Source organism: Carassius auratus, unplaced genomic scaffold, assembly GCF_003368295.1.
Source record: "Carassius auratus strain Wakin unplaced genomic scaffold, ASM336829v1 scaf_tig00040916, whole genome shotgun sequence".
Lineage (NCBI taxonomy): Eukaryota > Metazoa > Chordata > Actinopteri > Cypriniformes > Cyprinidae > Carassius > Carassius auratus.
Window position 1 is genome coordinate 1 of NW_020526617.1, and position 21,365 is coordinate 21,365.

General features: G+C 39.2%; 1 protein-coding gene across 1 annotated transcript; it reads right to left on the minus strand.

The window, feature by feature from the left end:
• Positions 1–6,498: 6,498 nt before the first annotated feature.
• LOC113084933 (adenosine kinase-like) lies at positions 6,499–20,204 on the minus strand. The gene is made up of 2 exons (XM_026255032.1): positions 19,893–20,204; positions 6,499–6,591 (listed from the first exon to the last, which is right to left on the minus strand). The coding sequence occupies exons 1-2, from the start codon at positions 20,187–20,189 to the stop codon at positions 6,529–6,531; spliced, it is 360 nt and encodes a 119-aa protein (XP_026110817.1). The 5' UTR covers positions 20,190–20,204; the 3' UTR covers positions 6,499–6,528.
• Positions 20,205–21,365: the final 1,161 nt, after the last annotated feature.

Here is a 21,365-nt window from a genome sequence, read left to right on the forward strand (position 1 = left end):
ACATTTCTGAATTTCATTGCATTAAATAAATATGGATTAAAATGGCATCTGCAAATAAAAAAATTATATAACTTCTCTCAGAACTAATTTGCTTTCAAGCAACTAATCCTTAAGTGATTTTTCAAGTTTTTCTTCCCTAATATATAAATTAATATACAAAATAAATATTAGTATAGAACTAAAAATATAAGCATGTATATGAGTGCTTGATGTTTATGGAATCGAGTGAAATCATTTGCATTTCCTAGTCCTCACACCCAGCTGGCACTGGACAGAAGGAGCTGGCTGGGGCAGGGGAGTGTGTGGAATGGGTGGTGCCGGTGCTGGTTGGTGGGGAGTGGAGGGGTTGTTTGGTCTAAGGGGTTGAGTGCTGATGGTTTGATACCATCCCCTACCACCAGTCAACACAAAGCCCCAGTAAGAGGGTCTGAGGCAGTGCAAAAGCTTTCAGTCTGTCACATGTCCACTCGTCCCCTGCCAAAAGCAGGCTAGAGAGGCTGCTTTGGTCATGGCAGCCACCAGCCTTGACAGTTTGTTAATGGCGAGGGTAGTGTGGTGTCCAGGCAGGCCAGCTGCCTCATCACCGCTGCCTCCCTCACACACTTGAATAAAAGGGTCCACTTTCTGTAGTCTGGCCAAACAGCAGAGCACCGAACGGTTTACTGCGGCATTTTGCTGTTCAAGATATTGACTTCGGTGTGAATTTACACTGCAGAAGACAGTTGTGTTTTGTTTGCATTTGTATTGCAAGTGAAATTGGCTCAGTGTTTCATGTTTTTCTCAATGAGGAACACTAGAGGTGCAGACAAAAAGGTCAATTTTCCATTGTCAATAGTGAAGGAATATACAAGACGCACAGCTCACACATAAGAGACTTATAAACCAAATCAGCTTTCTATTGGTCAATACTGGAATTTTTGTGAAGAACTGAAACCCAAATCGAAATCTGCATGGGTGAAATTGACTGGATTTTGGATCGGAGCACTCTGCAACTTGTGCTTCGGGTGACGCAAGGTCGAATCCCCAGCACATGGTCATTTCGTGAACCCACCGCCATTTCTCTCCTTCTATCCTCACTTCCTGTCCTTTCCTCAACTATACTATCGGAATAAAAGGCAAAAAATGCAAAAAACAAATCTGAAAATAATAAATAAAATGACTGGAAATCTCTACAGGAAATTCACCCAAACAACATAATTGGAGCCGCCAACACAGCAGACCAAATTTTGAGTGAACCACCCCGTTAATATTTACTAATGACAACAGTTTAACTGAAATACAATAAAACGTTTTTTCCCTCCCAACAACAAGTATAAAGCCACTTCATAAATATGGGTTAATCATTAATACAGTGCGCTTTGGGTGAGGTTAACAGTGTTCCGAACAAAACTTGAGACCAGAAAGAATGCCAACTAATAGATAATGAAGCTTTCTCTGGAAAACTTAACCACAGACAGTACAAGCCCAAGGCTAGACCCAGAGAGCAGGCAAGTACAAATGTTGTGGCTTGTTTTAAGCAGTGCCCAGGGCTCTATAAAAACCTTACTGTTTTACAGTATCAGCTGACTGCGCACTGTAAATCTGTCAGGGGCTGTGGGTCTACAGGTATCCTGTGACGAGAAGTGGCTGCCTACAATCCCACCATTATCCCTTCATTATAACTATCAAACACATGATAGCCATGAGAGAGTGTAGCTCCACATGCTCCTGAACACTTATTCTCCTCGGTGACCCGTGGGGTGGGGTCTTACTGTACAGCCCCTATGGGGTCATATATTCATATGGAGCTCCATTCAATCTGCGCCGATTAAATGTCTGATGTGCTCAAATACCATTACTCATTCATAATTTACTCTTTTCTTATCCTCGAACAATGCAAATGAAAAAAAAATGCAAACTCTTCATATCAAACCAGCTTTTATTTTATTCCTTGAAGAGTGAGGAGGTGTTTCATTTCAGACATAGGGAGTCTGCACGCATAGAAACCTGCAAGACTCTTGTAAAAGCCGAGAAGTCTGTTATATGTATTCAGGATACAGCGATTTGCCCATTGAAAAACAGATGTTTAGCTGGAATCCGAGGACCCTGAGCTCTGAATAAAAGCCCCCAATAGCCGCTGCCTACTCGTTTGCTTTCTACATGTATATCTCAGCGCTGCAACATCTGCGATCACAGTTTGTCTTTAACCCCGCTTGGTATTTCAATTATGATTACTGTGTATGCTTGTGACTTATTAGAATCCAAGGCTACATAACAGAAGTAGAACACCTCTGCAGCTTCATTGGAGGAATCATTCATTTCTAAAGAGTAGTTCAATTTTTAGTAAGGCCATGATTTTAAGTGGAGGCGGAAGAGTTGGGGGGAGAAAGAGTGGGTGAGGATTTGGGAGTTGTGGGGTATAAATTATCCTTCTCACCTCAATCTGAGGCACTTATCTCTGCATAGCTATCTGCTGGTGTGAATACATATATGCCTGAGGGACCAAGAGGGACCGAACGCCTGCTCGCTTTGAATCTGAATATCAACTGTCAGAGCTATTCTCATAATTAACCCATCAAGACACATCACAACTGGATCCTTCAGTCCAGACAGAGAAAGACAAGAGCCCTTCTGGGAATAAAGAGGCTTTCTGTGCGCATCTCTCCTGCAGACAGGTGCTGCGGTTGGGGGGCAGAGGGCTGCGGAGACGGTTGGGAGCAGCGGCTGTGGGATGCGCACTCCCATGTTGCCGTTTCCCCACTGGCGCTAACTTGCTCCAGCTAAATTGCGTAAGGGGCTTTTAATCACTTCCCAAAACACAGCCTCTAATCACCACTAAAAGGTTGATAGTTCCCAAGGAGGAGAGAAGGGAGAGGCGTTGTGGGAGTCTACAGAGGTGCTAATAGAGAGGTTAATACTGTGATACTGGATTCCAGGGCTTGTTGAAGGCAATTTGTCACTGAAACTGAATCTACAAAGTGAGACAAGTCAAGTCATTGGTTAAGAAGTGTTGGTCAGGTTCATCTATGTTTTTTTTTGTGTGTGTGTTAAAGGTATATTTCACTTAAAAATGAAAATTCTGTCACCATTTACTCATCTACATGTTATTATATATATATGATGGACCTCTAGGAATTTATTTGGTCTGTTTTTAAGATTGCAATATATTAAGATTGCAATATATATATATATATATATATATATATATATATATATATATATATATATATATGTATATATATATTGCAATCTTAATATATTGCAATCTTAAAAACAGTCCAAATAAATTCCTAGAGGTCCATCAGAAAGGTAAATGACTCTGAGATATGCACGTGACTCTGTATTTGGCTTAAGATTTTTTTTTTTTGCTTCTGATCTCTAGCAAACATGAAGTGGTTTGCATTTTGAAGTGCTTTGAAATAATTCAGTAACTTAAAAGTGCCACAGTAGCTATAACCTTTTTTGGAAATACTGCTTTTTCGCAAATAGTTTTTGCAATTTTTCGATGACTTTTTTTCTTCTTCTGTGCAACACCAAAGGAGATATTTTGAAAAATGTCTTTGTTGTCGTTGGTTTTGGACCCCATTAAATTTTCACTGTTTCACAATTCATGTAAAATATTTTCTGTTGTATTCTACAGAGAAAAGACAGTCAGTCTGTTTGGAATGACATGAAGGATGAGTAAATTATGACAGACTTTTTGAGTGAACTAACCCTTCAATATAAAAGACCAGACTACACAGTCCCCTGTAAAGATCTCAGACACACATTTACACATTCATACCACTGACTACTTGCTACTGTGTTTGATTAGAAGGGTGTGTAATGAAGGTTTTAAGCGTAAAAAAATATAGTAAGCCCAAGCTTAATTAAGCTTAACCATAATATCTCTCCATTCACTGGTAACCATCAGTTCATGAAAGCCATAATGTAGCTGTCAGTGATTATCAGAAGGGATGTTCTCCTTTAATAATGATGAAAGCAGTCGAAAAAAAATCCTGCCTTATTAGGGTGTCCAATTCTGTGTCCATATTAAAGCTAATAAAACAGCTCCTTCATTGTAATCTGTAGGAGGAACAGCAGCCAATAGAACATCAATTACCCTGCGGCGGATTCAACATCTAAGGGTATTTAAATAAAACAGATGAGGATCGGATCACACTGCGAGCCAGATCTAATACCGGCTCAATACAGAGAGAAAATAACACACTCTTATCTACCTTCTTGAGATGTAAATTGATTTATTAACGAGGCATCTCTTTGAAGCAAGGGAAATGGATTGATGTTAAGCAGATGTGTTTGATTTTCACTTTCATAAAGCGTGTATTTTCACGAGATGTAAAAACACGCTTTTCACACTTATGAATGTTGCCACATTGTTTAAGACAGGAGAAAAATATTATCTTTACAAAGGTACAGCATGTCTAGCAGCGTCTGCTTGGGAGTTCTTCGAATAATAACAGAGCTAATTGGAAGTTTGTATTGAAGAACAGGCTTCCTGGGAAGACTACGAGATTTAGAGTGTCTACAACCACAATAATGCATATCATTATCTGGGGTTTCCATCCATGTATTTTATGCAAATTATGTGTTATTGCATAAAAATGCTGGGTGGATATATTAATGTAATGAAACTTTTTTTTCTTGAAATGAAAATTTGATAAAATACATTTAATAAATGTTATATTATATATTTAAAAAAGTGGCAAGATGACCTGTGCAAACTACAATGAAAACATTTTCTTGAAATTTTATAAATTTAAAATGTACCTTAATGTATAAACCTGGAGGATCACTTTTTTGGTTTTATAAATTAAGTATTATATTTTATATATTAAATATTCAAATTAAATATTTTAATTATTTTATAAAATACATGCAAGTAAACAACAATATTTTTTAATGAATGTAATGAATAAATTCTTAAATGTTCATATATATATATATATATATATATATATATATATATATATATATATATATATATATAAAATATATATTATATGTATAATGTATAATAATAATAATATATATGTATAATGTTTTCACAATATTATGATACAAAAAAAAACGTGTGCCTTCATTGCTTTATTACCCAATAAAATAAAACCTCAGTTCTCGCTCCAGGTATGAGTGGGGTAAAAATGTATTGCAGATAAACAAGGGGCAGCATGTCTGTGATGTTACAAACCACACAAACTAAGAATCAGTCAGCAGACAAGCAGATGTGGAAAGTCAGCTGATTTGCGTAGGCGTGTATGAATAAGATCGAGAAATGCCACCATCCAAAGACAATTGATGACACGCTTCTCAGCACGTTTAGGGCCTGAAACTAGAACATTTTCTCGATTTCTCTCCATCTTGTCACTAAATGCTTACATTTCAGCTGCCATACTCTGTTGAGATGTTTATTTCTGAAGCAAGATCGGGGTAAAGACTCGTTTGTCAAAGATTCCCTTTTCTCTGAGCCCTAAATCAACACGACGTGTGTGAAATCAGTGAAGAGGTACTCTTCGTGTGTGACAGTGCTTGCCATTTATATATATTTACTCTGTGCGATGCAAGCTCTCACCCCCTCCTCTATCTCCCTGGCTCACAAACCGCTCCTCCTCTCTCTCCCTCGCCCCTGCATGCACTCACTCTCTCTCTCCCTCCCTCTCTCTCTCTCTCTCTGACTTACTCTCCTGCCAGAATCTGCTTTGCATTCCAGTCACGTTGATCGCACCTTGAGTGATCCTGGAAGACAATTATTCATACTGAGACGAAACACATTCAGGCGGATAGCACTGCATTTGAAAAAAGATAAGCCACTTCAATTATTTAAGCGTGCTGTTCCTAAACTCACATTTACTTTGCTTATGAATTCACATTTAACCCCCCCCCCCCCCCCCACACACCAATTTAAACATGTGAATATGAGATGAGAAACTACTATTACATTTGCATTTCCCTGCTATTCAGACAGATAACTCATATTGTTTTGACGTGTTTTGTGCAAACAAGGCCAATCAGTGTTTCCATATTCTGAGACTGGAGGGGAAGGTGATCCAGTATTTATGAGCGGATGTGGTGCGGTATAATTGAGTGTAATGCCGCGGCGGATCCTAATGAAGCTAACAAGGTGGGTTCCTCAACAAAGGCACCTGCCAGCCCTGCCCAGTACACCGACAGAATTGAAAGCAGCCCCTGAGGATTTATCTTTCTCCTCCCAAGAGCATTCTCAAAATTCAATAAATAACATCTGTAGGCGATGTTGGGTGCAGACCTGGGAGGAATGCGTCATAACAGAAAAGGAGGGGGACGAGAGAGAGAGAGAGAGAGAGAGAGAGGGAAGAGAATGTGTGAGAGTAGGGGAGAAAATGTGTTTGTGTGTGTGAGAAAGATAGAGAGAGTGTGTGAGCCGGAGTGCTGGCTGAACAAAGAAACCATGACGACTGCCAGGTTGCTATGGCGACAACTGCAAGGGGGCCAAGAGAGTATAATAGCACATCAATCACTGTCCGAAAAAGAACTTCATTATCAGCTGAAAAATAATCCTTTAGGATCTGTTTAGGGTGTGATCCTCCATCCACTCACCTCAAAGCCTTGCTCTTGTGCAAACACGGCGGCCTCCTGCAAAACAAAGCACACATGCAGCCTTAATTAATGAGAGCTTAGTGTAGCAATGATATTATGGATTCATTTAGCACACATTTTCAAAGCTCTGTTAGAGTATGTAGCGCAGGATATACATTATATAACCTTCAGTTCTTCTTCCAAAAGCCATGGAAAATAATATTTTCTTGACCTAATAATTAATCAAATATGTAATTTAGAAAATCGGTTACAGCATGCTGACACAATATATCATATATATCAATGCATTTCAACTTTTTTTCCCCCACAATCTTTAAACACTGTTCATAAGCAAATGTTTTTACTGCATCTATGAGGTGCAGATTCACACACAGCCATGTGGGGTCACTCTCATACATTTGGCATACTTTAAATCACAAATTATTATACAATGAATTAAAATATTTTGACGTCATAGAGTATCCAATGTATGTTTATGGTAAGCTAATTGCAGCTAATGTCGAACACACCAAGAATGAAAAACAATATTGAAAAACTATATTAGCGATCGCACCAACGGACGATAACGTGCTGAAGTTTTGTCGTCTGCCATTTTATATGGCAAGCTCTTTACAGTCAGGTGGATTCTGATTGGCTCAATGTCAATGTTTTTAGCATTAATCAGCTGAAAATAAAAAGTTCTGCAAGGGATTCCAATAATATCACTCCTCTGTGAAACTACCATTATAGCTGTGGTGTAGACATAGAAAATTACATGTTTAAAATTATTGTCCTTTGAGTCCACAGACTTTTACTCTAGATTGTGTGTAAATTCGCAATGATGCTACCGGTTAAAAAGACTACGTTACATAAAATATCACAACATGACCTGAAACTCAAGCTCAGGCAAGATGTAGGAATAAAACAGCATTATTTCAGATAATAAAAGGGCTCTGTGAGGGTTAAAAGATTCCAATTATGTGTGCCGGGTTTTGCCCTTTGCTCGACTGAATGGCTCTAGGGACAAGTTGTGACAACCTCTGCCTTTTGAGAGGAAGAGGGGGTGGATAGAACTAGTAGCCTACTTCATGGATGTAAGGGGTTGAGACCACCTGCAGTCTGTCTGTCTGTCACAACCACTGCATAATAGAGCTGAGACGTACATTAATCTATAATAGACCATCTGACATCACTCATAACACTCCAACCTGGCATTTAGCTGTTTGTATTTGGTTAAACTCAGAAGATTTTCCCTTTTCCGGGTCACAGAGCTACAGCTACACCCATGTTTGTGTTCACTGCAAAGAGGTCAGACAGTCCAAGGTTAATTTTTGTGCCATAAATTTGGTAAAAACTCCAGTCCCCATGGAGATAACCCAACACTAGATTTCATGACACCAATTACATCTCAATGATCTGATAATGCAGCCATCCAGCAGCCAAGGTGAGCCACTCTTTTATTAAGAGTGATTAAGCAGCATTATTTCAAGATTAGCTGCAGGAATTAGAGTTAATGCAACCCCATTGGAAAACTGTAATAGACCCTAATCACAAGACAAGACTATGGAAATTCTGGACTTGTGATAAATCAACACTTCGAAAGTCACTCTATTAGCACTCTATTAGTTAACAGGACAGAGAGACATATGAAATAACAGGATTAAGTCTCAATGTATTCTGTAAGGAGCTAGTTCGTCCCTCCCCAAATTCACACCATAAAGTGCAACAGTCATGTCCCTGAAAAAAAAACTCATTCATTCTCTACATAGCAACTACATTACATCTAATTCTGCTGAGAAAACTCCACCAATCAGAGAACTGTAACCAGCAAATATTTACATAATTTCACACATTATTACCTCATTAAAGTGACGTGACATACAGTCAAGTATGGTGACCCATACTCAGTATTTGTGCTCTGCATTTAACCTATCCAAAGTGCACACACACACCGTGAACACACACACACACACACCGTGTGAACACACACCCGGAGCAGTGGGCAGCCGTTTATGCTACGGCGCCCGGGGAGCAGTTGGGGGTTCGGTGCCTTGCTCAAGGGCACCTCAGTCTTGGTGTTGCTGGCCCGAGACTCAAACCCAAAACCTTAGGGTTAGGAGACAAACTCTCTAACCATTAGGCCATGACTTCCCCACAAAGCTGTAGGTACTCAGTACACTCAGTACTACGTCTTCATTTTTCTGATTTCTAACTTTTTTGCTACACAAAGTAATGAACATGGTTTGGTTCATGCCTTACAACTCTTCAACAAAGAGGTTTAGAAAATATATTTCTGGAACCAATGCAGCTAAAATAAAATTAGAATCATGCACTTCATTGGCTGAGCCAGAAGTTGTCATGTCAGGCAAATTAAACAAATAAGCTGAAATGTTTTGAAGGCACCACAGAGCCACAGTGTTTATGCGGTTCATGAATTAAAAACATACACTGGATATGTCTGCAGTTGTGTAAAAAGAACCCTTACACTTGAGAGTCTCAGCAATGGCACAGAATTAGGTCATGAAAAGAAGATGGACGGTGAAGAATAAAGGTGGCATTGAGGAGGTGAGGAGTGTCTGGGTGAGTGCACACTGACATCTGGTCTGGGTTAGAAATGTGGCCCTGACAGACTGAGCTGGGGAGCTCGCGAGGGCCAACCTCACTGGTTATTTACTTCAGCGCCCACTTTCATCTCCATCCTGTGCAGTTATCCATGTTGTGACAAAGCTCAAAGCAGAAAATTAAGAGAGTATTTCTCTTTGTGCATCAGGCCAGTGGGTTAGCCATGCAAGCTGCAAGAGGAAGAGACCTAAAAAGAAAGTTCAACAAATCGCACATCCTGAGGGATGGGCTGAGCTCTGAAATCATCAGCTGGCTAAATGAAGAAGAAAATAACAGCAGCAATCACACATACACGAAAACCAACTTGACCAGACAGTCATAAGATGTTATTTTTCCCCACATTGTTTTTGTGCTGGTGACATAAACACTGGTGAACCAGTGGCGGCCCAGACAGAAACAAAAATGCAACTGTTGGTGACTCACAGGCCAATTAAAGTGAAATTTCATTACGTTGTCTCAAACTTCTCCTATAATCCAGAATGAGGCAGGACTGACTGTACCAGGGGCAGTGCTGTCTGAGGGGGCCGGCAGATGGTTATTGATACAGTAATCTGGGCAGGGGAAGGGGAAGATTAGAGACAAGAAAGCCAGCATTGCTGAGGTGTTAAAGGTACTCCCCTGAGAGTGCAGCAGGCCAATTGGAGCGTGACGTGCAACGGACAACAAACCAATAGAGAGACAAACAGAGAGACGAATGAATGGAGAAAGAGAGACACTGAGAATGACAAACAAGCCACAGAAGACAGGCCCTTTTGGTGGAAATTTATCTAAAGCCACTAATCCTATACTTACCACCACCAGATGCAATTACTGCTAAAGAGCTGGGAGTAAGCAAAGCCTGTCCTAGACACCACTTCCATTACTGATGACATGTCGCCCAGATATAGCCGCAAACAAAGCTTAAAATTACATCAGGAAATGGCTGATCTGCAGTGAATGAGACAGTGTAGTGGTTAGATCGCTAGGCTGCAAACCCAAAGGTCACAGACTGAAGCTGAAACAGTAAATGGAGCCATACATGAAGTTACTGAGACTATCTACCACCAATGTGACCTTGAGAAAGACACGTAAAAACCTTTAAAGAACACTATTTTCTCTCCTATGTTGATACATTTACTATTGAAACAGGAAGTTATGGCAAGGCATCACTGGTTCTAAAACCAATTTACAAAGCATTTTATTATATGACACTCCATTCTAGAAATATCCATCCATCCTCAAAGCTAATGTATACAAACATTTTCAGCCTCATTTTATTAACTGCAAAATAAAAAACAAATTGTCTTGTGAAAAATACATTAAAATTCTCACACTTAAAAATATGCAGCTAAACAGTAACATTTTGCAGCCATGTGAAAATGTTAGCAGGGCAAAAAAAAAATAAAAAAAAATAATAATAAAACCTACCGGGTTCACCAGGCCTGGAGAAAAGAAAAATCCTTATTATTGAGTTCAGCATTCTGTATCACTGTCACACTTGGGTTTATGATGCTTCATTTTAGATACCACAGAGATCTGAGAGGTTGAGAAACGCTACAGGCATGTTCTGTAATTCAGCGTGAGATGTGTACTGGTATCCTGGACGTGAGCGTGTGTTGATGCTGCTGTTTAGAGAGTGTGGGATGATGGATGTTGATGTGGCTGCAGATGGCGGGCGTCCAGGTGGACTGCAGAGGCAGTGTGGAGGGGGGGACTGGGCCTGCTTTTCCTGCGGCTCACCTCTGCTAACTGCTTCCCTCCCGCTGGCATAAGTACAACGAGCATTTGACAATTCAAAGGAGAACGAAAATATCCACAGGGTACATCATAAAAAAATAAAAAAAATAAACACTGCAGCCATGAAAACATCCCATCTGCAAATACAGTGCCCTGATCAAAACCACAATTAAAATTGTAGTCTTTAATTGTATTTTAATCAAATTTAATTGTATTTAATAAGATGGTAACTTATTCTTGATGCAAATAAACCATTCTAATATGCTGTTTAGTGCTTCAAGGCACAGTACATCCAAAAATGAAAATTCTGTCATTAATATACAAGCTACAAGAATACTTTTTTTTGTGCACAAAGAAAACAAAAATTACGCGTTCACAAGAGTACTACAATGTATGCGAATTCATTTCTCTGCTTGTAAACCAGGTGCAGCACATCCGGATTCTACGTCAGTTGTTGAAAAAGTCGTTATTTTAGTTTTCTTTGCACACAAAAAGTATTCTTGTAGCTTCATAAAATTACAGGTAAACCACTGATGTCAAATGGACTTTTTTAACAATGTCCTTACTACCTTCCTGAGCCTAGAATGTGGTAGGTCTGTTGCTGTCTATGCAGGGTAAGAAAGCTCTCAGATTTCAACAAAAATATATTAATTTGTGTTACAAAGATGAACGAAGGTCTAACGGGTTTGGAAAGGCATGAGGGCAATTAATGAATTGTTGGGAAAATTTTCCCAAACTCGCGAATTAAATTCATTCCACACAGACTGAAGTAGTTTAAGTCTTTGGTTCTTTTAATAGTGGTAATTTTGGCTCACATTTAACAAAAACCCACCTCTCAACTCAAATTAAAATACTTCATAAGACCAATAAAAAAAATTTTTTAGTGAATTGTTGGCCTTCAGGAAATTGTTAATTTACTGTACATGTACTCAATACTTGGTAGGGGCTCCTTTTGCTCTAATTACTGCCTCAATTTGCTGTGGCATGGAGGTGATCCATTTGTGGCACTGCTGAGGTGGTCTGGAAGACCAGGTTTCATTGACAGTGGCCTTCAGCTCATCTGCATTGTTTGGTCTCTTCTTTCTCATCTTCCTCTTGACAATACCAGATTCTCTCTGGGGTTCAGGTCTGGTGAGTTTGCAGGCCAGTAAGCACATCAATACCATGGTCATTTAACCAACTTTTGGTGCTTTTGCTAGTGTGGGCAGGTGCCAAATCCTGCTGGAAAATGAATTCAGCATCTTCAAAAAGCTGAGCAGCCGAAGGAACCATTAAGTGCTCCAAAATTTCTTGGTAAATGGGTGCAGTGACTTTGGTTTTCAAAAAAAAGAATGGACCAACACAAGCAGATGCCAGACTGTGTTGATTCCACGTAACACTGGACTTCAAGCAAATTGGGCTATTAGCTTCTCCACCCTTCCTCCAGACTCTAGGACCTTGGTTTCCAAATGAAATACAAAACTTGCTCTCATCTGAAAAGAGGACTTTTGACCACTGGACAATAGTCCAGTTCTTCTTCTCCTTAGCCCAGGTAAGATGCCTCTGACGTTGTCTGTGGTTCAGGAGTGGCTTAACAAGAGGAATGTTTTGAGTTGATTAACTGATTGGCATGTCACCATATTCTAATTTGTTGAGTGAATTGGTGGGTTTTTGTTAAACCATCAATTAAAAGAACCAAAGACATGAACTACTTCAGTCTTTGTGCTTTGAATTTATTTAATAGACGAGTTTCACAATTTGAGTTGAAATAAATGAACTTTTCCATTACATTCTATTTTATTTAGATGCACCTGTATATTATTATATCAATGTTAAAAAAAAAACCTTTTGCTGTTTTATATTTTTGTGGAAAACGTGGGGCATTTCTTTCAGGATACTTTAATGATTAGAAAATTTAAAAGAGCAGCATTTAATTGAAACATAAAAATGTATGTAACATTATTCATGTCTTTCACTTTAGGCAATTTGATTTATCCTAGCTGAACGATTATATTAATTTCATCTTATTTATCCCAAACTTCTGAATCATAGTTTATCAAGATTTCAACAAAAAATATTAAGCAGCAAAACTGTTTTCAACATTTATAATAATAAATGTTTCTTGAGCAGCAAATCATATTGGAATGATTTCTGAAAGATCATGTGACACTGAAGACTGGAGTAATCATGCTGAAAATTAAGCTTTGCCATCAAAGGAATAAATTAAATTTTAAAATATTAAAAAGGTTCCAAATATGATTTGGGTCACTATACTGCAAATGGATAGAGAGGAGACTCTTGAATAAAAATAAAATAAAAAAATAACAGCTTTTTATATGCTGTCATTTTGGGATGTTAATTTAACTTTCTTCTTTCTGGCAAGTGGAGAGCTTAAAAAGGTGTCTCCTGCTCTTGATCTGCTCTCCGCCTTTTGATTCAGCTTGCAAGCTGAGAAAGCTCTGCCTGAGCTCTCTGCTGAGCACTTCAAACATGTCTTTGTTAAACAATGCATGAGAAGCAATCACTAGCTGTAATGATATCATTACCAGAATCATGAGTGCTGACTGCCGTCTCTCCTGGCCTGTACGGCATGGCCTGTTAGGTGGAGAAACAACAACCCCCACCAAACCACCACCCCCGACAGCCTTATTAGTGGAATTTGAGTACATTCTGATCAATTTCAAAGACTGCCATTGTCCGCACTTCATTGCAGAAATGCATGTTAGCACATAAACAAGGTTGTGGGATTCTGAAAGTAGCTCAAGCTCTTGCATGATTAATACAACGGTAAATACACACACACACACACACACACACAAGCAGGGCAACAGGGTCACAGACTGGTCTGACACACACATACAGATGAAGAATGACATGATGCTTCAGATGAGTCAACTGTGCTTGTTTGATGTATTCATCCTCAAGGGAGCATCCACAAACAGGATAACAAAACCTACTGAAGGAGCTGAAACGGCTCAGAAACATTACATTTCGTGCTTAATTTAGAAATGTTACATCATAAATCATTGCAATTCTTACTTAATAGCTAGTCATTTAAAAGTAAGGAACTTCCTCATCTTTTGTTGAAACGCTTGACGGTGAACACTGTTTTTACTTCTACAAGCTTTCAAAAGGAGTAAAAATGAAATCCATCAAAGACCAATTGATTTGGCTTTTTTTTTTTTTTTTACCAATTTAAAATGATTAGCATTAGCTGATTAACAGATGTAAATCTATTCAATTTCAAATACTACTAACAGTCTTAAAGAAAGGATAAAAAAAGAAAATGTTATATTTAAAGGCTTTTTTTCCCCCTTAAAAAGACCTTAAGTTGCTTACTGCTTATATAAAAAAAGAATATCATAAAATAGTATGTATTAATAATAATAACAACAATAATACTAACATGGATTATATATATATATATATTACTTAGTTTAATATTACTTAAGTATCATCATCATCATCATGAACAAATAATCTTCAAACAAGTATAATACACTTAACTGTAGGCTGTTTACAACATTGTAAATTTGCTCATTAATACTAAATGAATGTTTTACAATAATATCTTTACAATACAATCAATCATACATTCTCGTCCAATCAGAATTTAAAATCATGGCTACCCCGTTTTAACAGCCTTGTATAATAGTGTCAGTTGAACTAAAGTGTGAACGATAATTGTAAAGTCACTAATGAGGGGTACTTCACTGCTGACAACATAAGTACACCCACAGGAGATAATCGATACGAGGCATACATTCACAGAAATGTGTGTGTGGCAGAAATGACCGTGAAACCCTTCTGTTAACCGAAATGACTGATGTGTTGGGCGTCAGAGCGGGAAGGTGTTAAACTTTCCCAAATCATCCTGGCAACAACCAGCTGACATCCTACACTCAACTCCACAGTGACAGAAATACACTGGGCTCGGTGGCAGCTATTGATCGGCCCTCAACACAACACCGTCTCTTCCATCCGTCATCACTCTGTGTCTCTGAAGAGAGCCAGCCGTCTCGGCCCGGGTTCACTCTCACCCTCAAATCTGTGTTATGGAACTCCCCATCAAGCAGAAAATGGCCTCTGTGGCTCAAAGTGAGGGATATTCTGGGGAAAGCCTCCTGAGTCCTCTGATTATAGCTGTTAGCTGAACTCCCCTATTGTGACCCTATCTGATCCAGCAGCGACACATACAAGCCAACAACCATCATCCTCCTGAGATACAAAAACGGACTAGGATGGACTTTAAATCTATAGAAGCATTTGTTTATGTAAAGAGCACACACTAAAGTCATTTATGATGCTTTTTCAATATTATAAAATATATAATTCTATAATATACATAAATACTGATACTACTACTACTACTACTACTACTAGTTAAAACCAATTAATAATAAATCCAGCACAATCAACAAACAAACTTAATTGCAAAATTTGTAAAAAAAAAAAAAAAAAAAAAAAAAAAGAAATTTCAATTGACAGTTCCATGATTTTAATAAATATATTCACTTACACAACTCTCTCACTACTTTTTTTTTTTTTTTGAAGGGCGAAAAAAAAAATCATTGGTACTGTTTTGTTAGTGTCTCTTGCTCCCTGAGAGCAAATCACTTGTCCTACAGTCCTAGTGGTCTCTGCACACAGTGATGTCTAGCAGGTCATTGTTTAGGGGTTGAGAGTAGACAGACGGCTGTAATTGAGTGCAGTGAGTGATGCAGTAAAGCAGTAGCGTGAGTCTCCCTGACAGCATTATTTTAATTACCTTACCTTGCATCTCTCTCTTTTTCTGCCTGTCCCTCTTTCCTTCTGCTCTGAATTCAGACAGATGCTTCCAAAGTACTTTCAAATATTTTTTGCTAACCATGTAAAACATCACCAAATGTCTCAGGAAGACTTCTAAGCATCTCAGAGGGGGCCTGCCACGGCTCAGAGCTCTGGAAATGTCCGTGTTTGATTGTCAACAAGATTTTTAGAACTTGACATCTGTCTCTCAATATTTGTGTGTGTGTCTGTGTGTGTGTGCGTGCAGCTATCTGAATCAGATGGGAAATGGGGGCCCAATGTCAGGCATATCCCTCATCGCCTCAGGCTACCAGCATGAACTGTCCGTCACCTACACAAAATCAGCGGGGGAGGACACACACTCCCTGCACAAGGAAATATCACTGCAGATATGCAAACATGCACGTATCCTTCCACAAAAAAAGCACACTGGTTACTGTCAGCGGATGGGTCTAGATGTAGAGCACCAGACAGCGTCATAATTAGGCCCAGATGGATCCTGGACATTTTCTGTCCTGATTATGAAAAAAATCTGTGGAACAGATTTACTTTCATTACTAAAATACATTAACATAGAAGAAAGAAAGAAAGAAAGAAAGAAAGAAATAAAAAGAAAGAAATGCTACAAGTGAATTTAGGCATCTCACAATTATAATGCACAGTGCAAAAAATGTATATTTATTTTGAGATTTGCCTTAGTGATTTTGAAGATTAACTAAGCAAGCATGATGTTTGCACAAGTTTTGAAATGTATAAATAGTAGAAATGTGCACGAACATTTAAATATCCAATGTTAGTTGATATCATTAAATAATAAACACCCTCTAATATTATCTGATAAGCGGTATGTGGTACTAATGTATCCTGCATCCCTAATGAAAATAATTTCAAGTGAATCTAAAAACAACCCGACTGGATTGTGCAAACAATGACATGAGTACTACAAAAAGTGAAAGGTCCTGCTATTCGACTTGATATCAGCGCTCTTAAAACGCCGCTCAGCCAAACCAATTGGAGGACTTGCACTAGCTTTTTTATAAGAATGATTAGCATGCCACACACAAACAAACAAGGAAGGTCCTGATGCAAAGTCCAAGATCATTTCTTCTTGGGCATGTCAAAAACCTCCAATTTCCTTGTCTGTCTTTTGAGACATGAATAACGTTATTTAAAAGTCAGCGTTAGGCAGAATGCCTTAGGGTAGATCTTCACAATGAGTCAACTCTTCCAAGTTCTTGTATCCCTCCTCCTCCTCCTCTCTCTCTCTCTCTCTCTCTCTCTCTCTCTCTCTCATAAGCAGCAGTGGAGTGATTTCAATCATTTTGTAACCTCCCAGCAATCATAGCTTTAACTCCCCTGTTATTTAAAACAATCTGAGCTCTGAGCACGAGTTAATCACTGCTTATACAACATCAGTCAGGGTTATTCATTCTGTTCCAATTAATCATGCCATTTATCTACATTGTCTGAGCCTTCTGCTCAACAAATTCATCTGTAATAAAACAGACAATTCACATTGTTGAATTTTATCATGTATGTGGCAAACGGCGGGCAAATTGCTCAAGATTACTTGCGCATTTCTGTATGCACTGCTGTGTGCGTCGATTTCGGCGAGCATAAATTCAGCGCCATCTGGTTTTGGCCATTTACTGCAGGGCTCTCTCACTTAATTAACTGGAGGCCATTACATTTCCTGAAATGTTTCACTTTCTCTGGTTCATGTCATGCAAGCAGGCAGGAGGGGAGCAGGGAAGGACTCAATTAGACCAACGGCGCTCCCTGGATATTACACACTTGGTGTGTGCCAGTTAAGGGGGCGTGAGGCTGGTGCAGGGCCTGGACGTCTCTCGCTGCGCCTACCCTGTCAGCACAGATAAAGGCCTGCCTGTCTGTGTTAGATCCCGCCCACACACACGCATTCAGACAAGCTCCAGCTGCCAAAACACTTCATACCAACCAGCAGAGAGCTAGGCATACATAAAGAATAACACGCATTAATACTGCCCAACAAAGACTGCAGCTACTTGCCCACATATACACTATTTAATTAGCCTGAGAAAAAGCAAAATTGTGGCTGTCAGTTTAACAGGAACTACAGCAAATATATAAATAGTGTGGGTGAAGAGAATCTGAATCTGAACAGCATCAGTGTTTAATTTCCGCGCTGGGCTGCATGACATTATACAGAATAAATCACAACGCTAGAAATCGGTCGAGATTTATATTATAGCAGACATTTATGCAGATATCGTTGGGCGATATATGTAATTTATACACGATAACAACAAAGAAACATGAAAATACAGTGCATGTCTCAAAATGAGGAAGAACATCACATTTTAATATAAATTCAACTGCTGAATATATTGGCTATTTTTTTAAAGGAGATTCCAACGTTATTCACCCAATCAGAATTCAGAGACCTGTCACATGACTTCACTTTGCACATTTTTAATTTGGCAATTGGTGTGTGGAGGCACTTTTTGTGCATTTTAACTCGATTAGTTTTTAACTAAAGTGCTATATAACATCAGCTATTATTATTATTTTATTATTTTCACTGAGATTGCAAGATGGCGGGCCGCTCTAAGGTGACTGAAACCCTGTGACAGGAGGCAGTCAAGAGATGACACTTTCAGCCACTGCAAGAGAAGTTACATTGCAAATCTTGACTTCTCGAATATTGCAGATTTACAGTGATGTTAGGTCATTCAAGTCCCCCCAAAAGGCTGGTCATCCACTAAAGACAAATGCAGGAGAAGACAGGATAATGCAGAGCCTCTCAATCGGTAATCGGTTCGACACTGCAGCTGGAATTGCTAGCCAGTTCAGTGCTGAACAGGGTAAGGATCTGTCTCGGCATGTTAAAGAAAAGTCCAACTGAAAGCACACTCTGCAGTGACCAATCCTCTAATTAGCAGAAAGAATCAAACGGCTAAGCTCACCTTGTGAGGAGCATGTTGTGTGGACAGAGGAGAACTGGTCTAAAGTTCACTTTAGTGATGAAAGCAACTTTAAGTTATTTAGTTCTGATGGGAAACATTTTGTTTTGCATCAAACTGAGGAAGCCCAAGTGCGTAAAGAAATCAGTGAAAGGTAGAGGAGGAAGTGACATGGTTTGGAGGGGGGGGGGGGGGGAGAGTTGTTCTCTGCATCAGGAGTTGGGTCAACTACATGGCATGGTGAATGTAAATGCTCATCAGAACCTCCTTCAGCATCATGCAGTTGCTTCCCTACAAGCATCTCCCAATCAACCTGCAACTTTCATGCAAGAAAATGTCCCCAACACATTGCAAAATGGATAAAACAATTCCTTGAAACTAAGAACACTGAAATTATGAAATGGCTGGGCCAGAGGCCTGAATCCAAACCCAATAGAAAATCTTGGGAATTTCCTTGGCGACAAAGTTATGGCTAAGAAAACCACCACAGTTACCAAACGATGGTAGGGACCAAGATCACAGCAGTGCAGTGTGAGAAGAAACTAGTGATGTCCTGCAGCTGCGGCAATTATATATATATATATATATATATATATATATATATAAAAAACACACACACAAAGTTACCATGAAATACATTTTCTCACAACATGGAGTTTTTGGTCACACCACCGACCCTTACCCATATGATGGAAATTAGTGCTGAGGAGATATTTAGATACAGAATTAAAGCTTTAACTTGCTAGGTCTGACTCTCAGCACAAGTCAAAACCTTTACCCCACACTGCTTGTCTGTAACACCTCCCCTCTGCCTGCACAGAACAGAGCGTGGACCTGAGACCACAATGACTCAGAACATTACTCCGGTGTCTGCGTCTCAAACGCTGAGGTAAGAGGCTGTTTATGGGCCCAGTCTGCAGGCGGTCTGAGTAGTGTTCCACTCACAATGAGTACACTCAGTGCTGGATGACAATGCATTTGATGTGAGATGACTATTCTCTATGTATGAATACAAAAATATAACATTTGTAATTAAAATCCATTTCAAATTTGAATCCATTGGGTTCCTTGTCTATGCGAAATCTCGCATCTGAACTGTTTTTGAGAACTGACCACATCAAATAAACAGCAAGAACTGAAATGATAAATAAGAGTTACATGATGAGATGAGTTAAAGGGGTTCACCTTCAGTTGCTGGTCCCCACTGACTTGCATAGTGTTTTTTTTCCATACTATGGGGACCAGCAAACTGAAGCTGAACTATCCGTTTAAACTCTTTCATGTGATGAGTGTCCACATAACCATGCTCACCGTCTCGTTGCCAAAAAGGATGTCCACATAGGGCATAACCTTCATCAGGGCCTCCTTGAAGAACTCACAGATGAATGGAGCTGACAGATTTATGCAGAAGATCTTGTTGTTTTCCGAAGCGTGTTTGGCCACTTTCAGGATCGACTCCAAGGATACAGTCAGGAAGAACCCCTTTAGAAGACAAAAATGAGAGTCAAATAATACTATCTCGGGTGGCTCAACACCCAGTTGAGTTAATTTCTTAACATCATATATGACTGGAGCTTTTGAAGCTTCTATATCAGTAAATCTCAGCATTACAACAGAACAAAAAGAAAACAAAAAATACATGTTCCTGCTCCAAGTGAAGTAAACATGGCTAAGCTTGATATAATGGGGAGTATGATGAGGCACAAATAGGATTAAGGTTTTAGAAGATGAGGATGAATGATAAATAGAGTCCATAATTGCACTGATGCTTCCATGAGAGAGCAGAGAGAGTTCACAGAGACAATCCAACACAATAAAGGGCACCTCCTCACACAGGGACAACCGCAAGGTCACACGAGTCTCTGAGGAGCACTTCTACAGCTCGTTCATGCTATGCTCCTACAGTGTTTTTGTGAAATTTGATATTTTACTCACTGGAGAAGCCTTTTTGTTAAAAGTAAATTAAAAGATGTCTACTTGTATTCTTGTTCATATCACAACTGGAAAAACGTGCATTTTGTATGAATTACACGAAATTTGTAAGCCATATAAAAACAGTTTCCCAAGTGTATTATGCTCCATGGAAGGCAATCTGAAGACATGATGTAATTTTCCCCTTGCTTATATTAAGAGAGCCCTTTGAGCTGAGGGTGCTGGCTGCTCTCCAGCCTTTGTTCCAGAAAGACAGGAGTAAAAAAAATTAAAAAAATAAAGAAAACCTTGCTTGCATCTGATGAAGTGGAAAACAAAGGTCTTGTCTGGACTTTTCTTACAGCGAAACAAGAGAGGCTCCTCAGTTCATTGTGCGAATGAATACAGACTTTGTAACGAAACACCTTCATGTTTAAACCTGATTCCTTCGATACAGTTCCTCTTGCCGGGAAAAATTCAAAGATACAGTGCAGGTGAGATTAAGGGGGACAGGAGGACAAGGAGAGGGAAAAAATAGAAATTAGAGAGAGAAACCCAATAGAGAGAGTGTGTGAATGAGAGAAGGGTGCAGCGCTAGAGGAGCACTGGATTTTACTAATGCTCAGAGCACTCCATTAAAACAAATGAGGCTTTTGTAGCTGAGAGTGGAGAGAAATGACCTTCATGTGTTTAGGTGACTGTATCAGTCATTACACCGTTCACACACAGGAATCTGAGAGGCTTGTTCTGCCATCATTCTTTTAGGCAACATTACACTACCATCACTGACTACAGATGATGACATCTTCAATCTGAAATACAGCACACAGAAGAAGAGAAACCTGTAATAAACATTAATGACATTATTTCTGC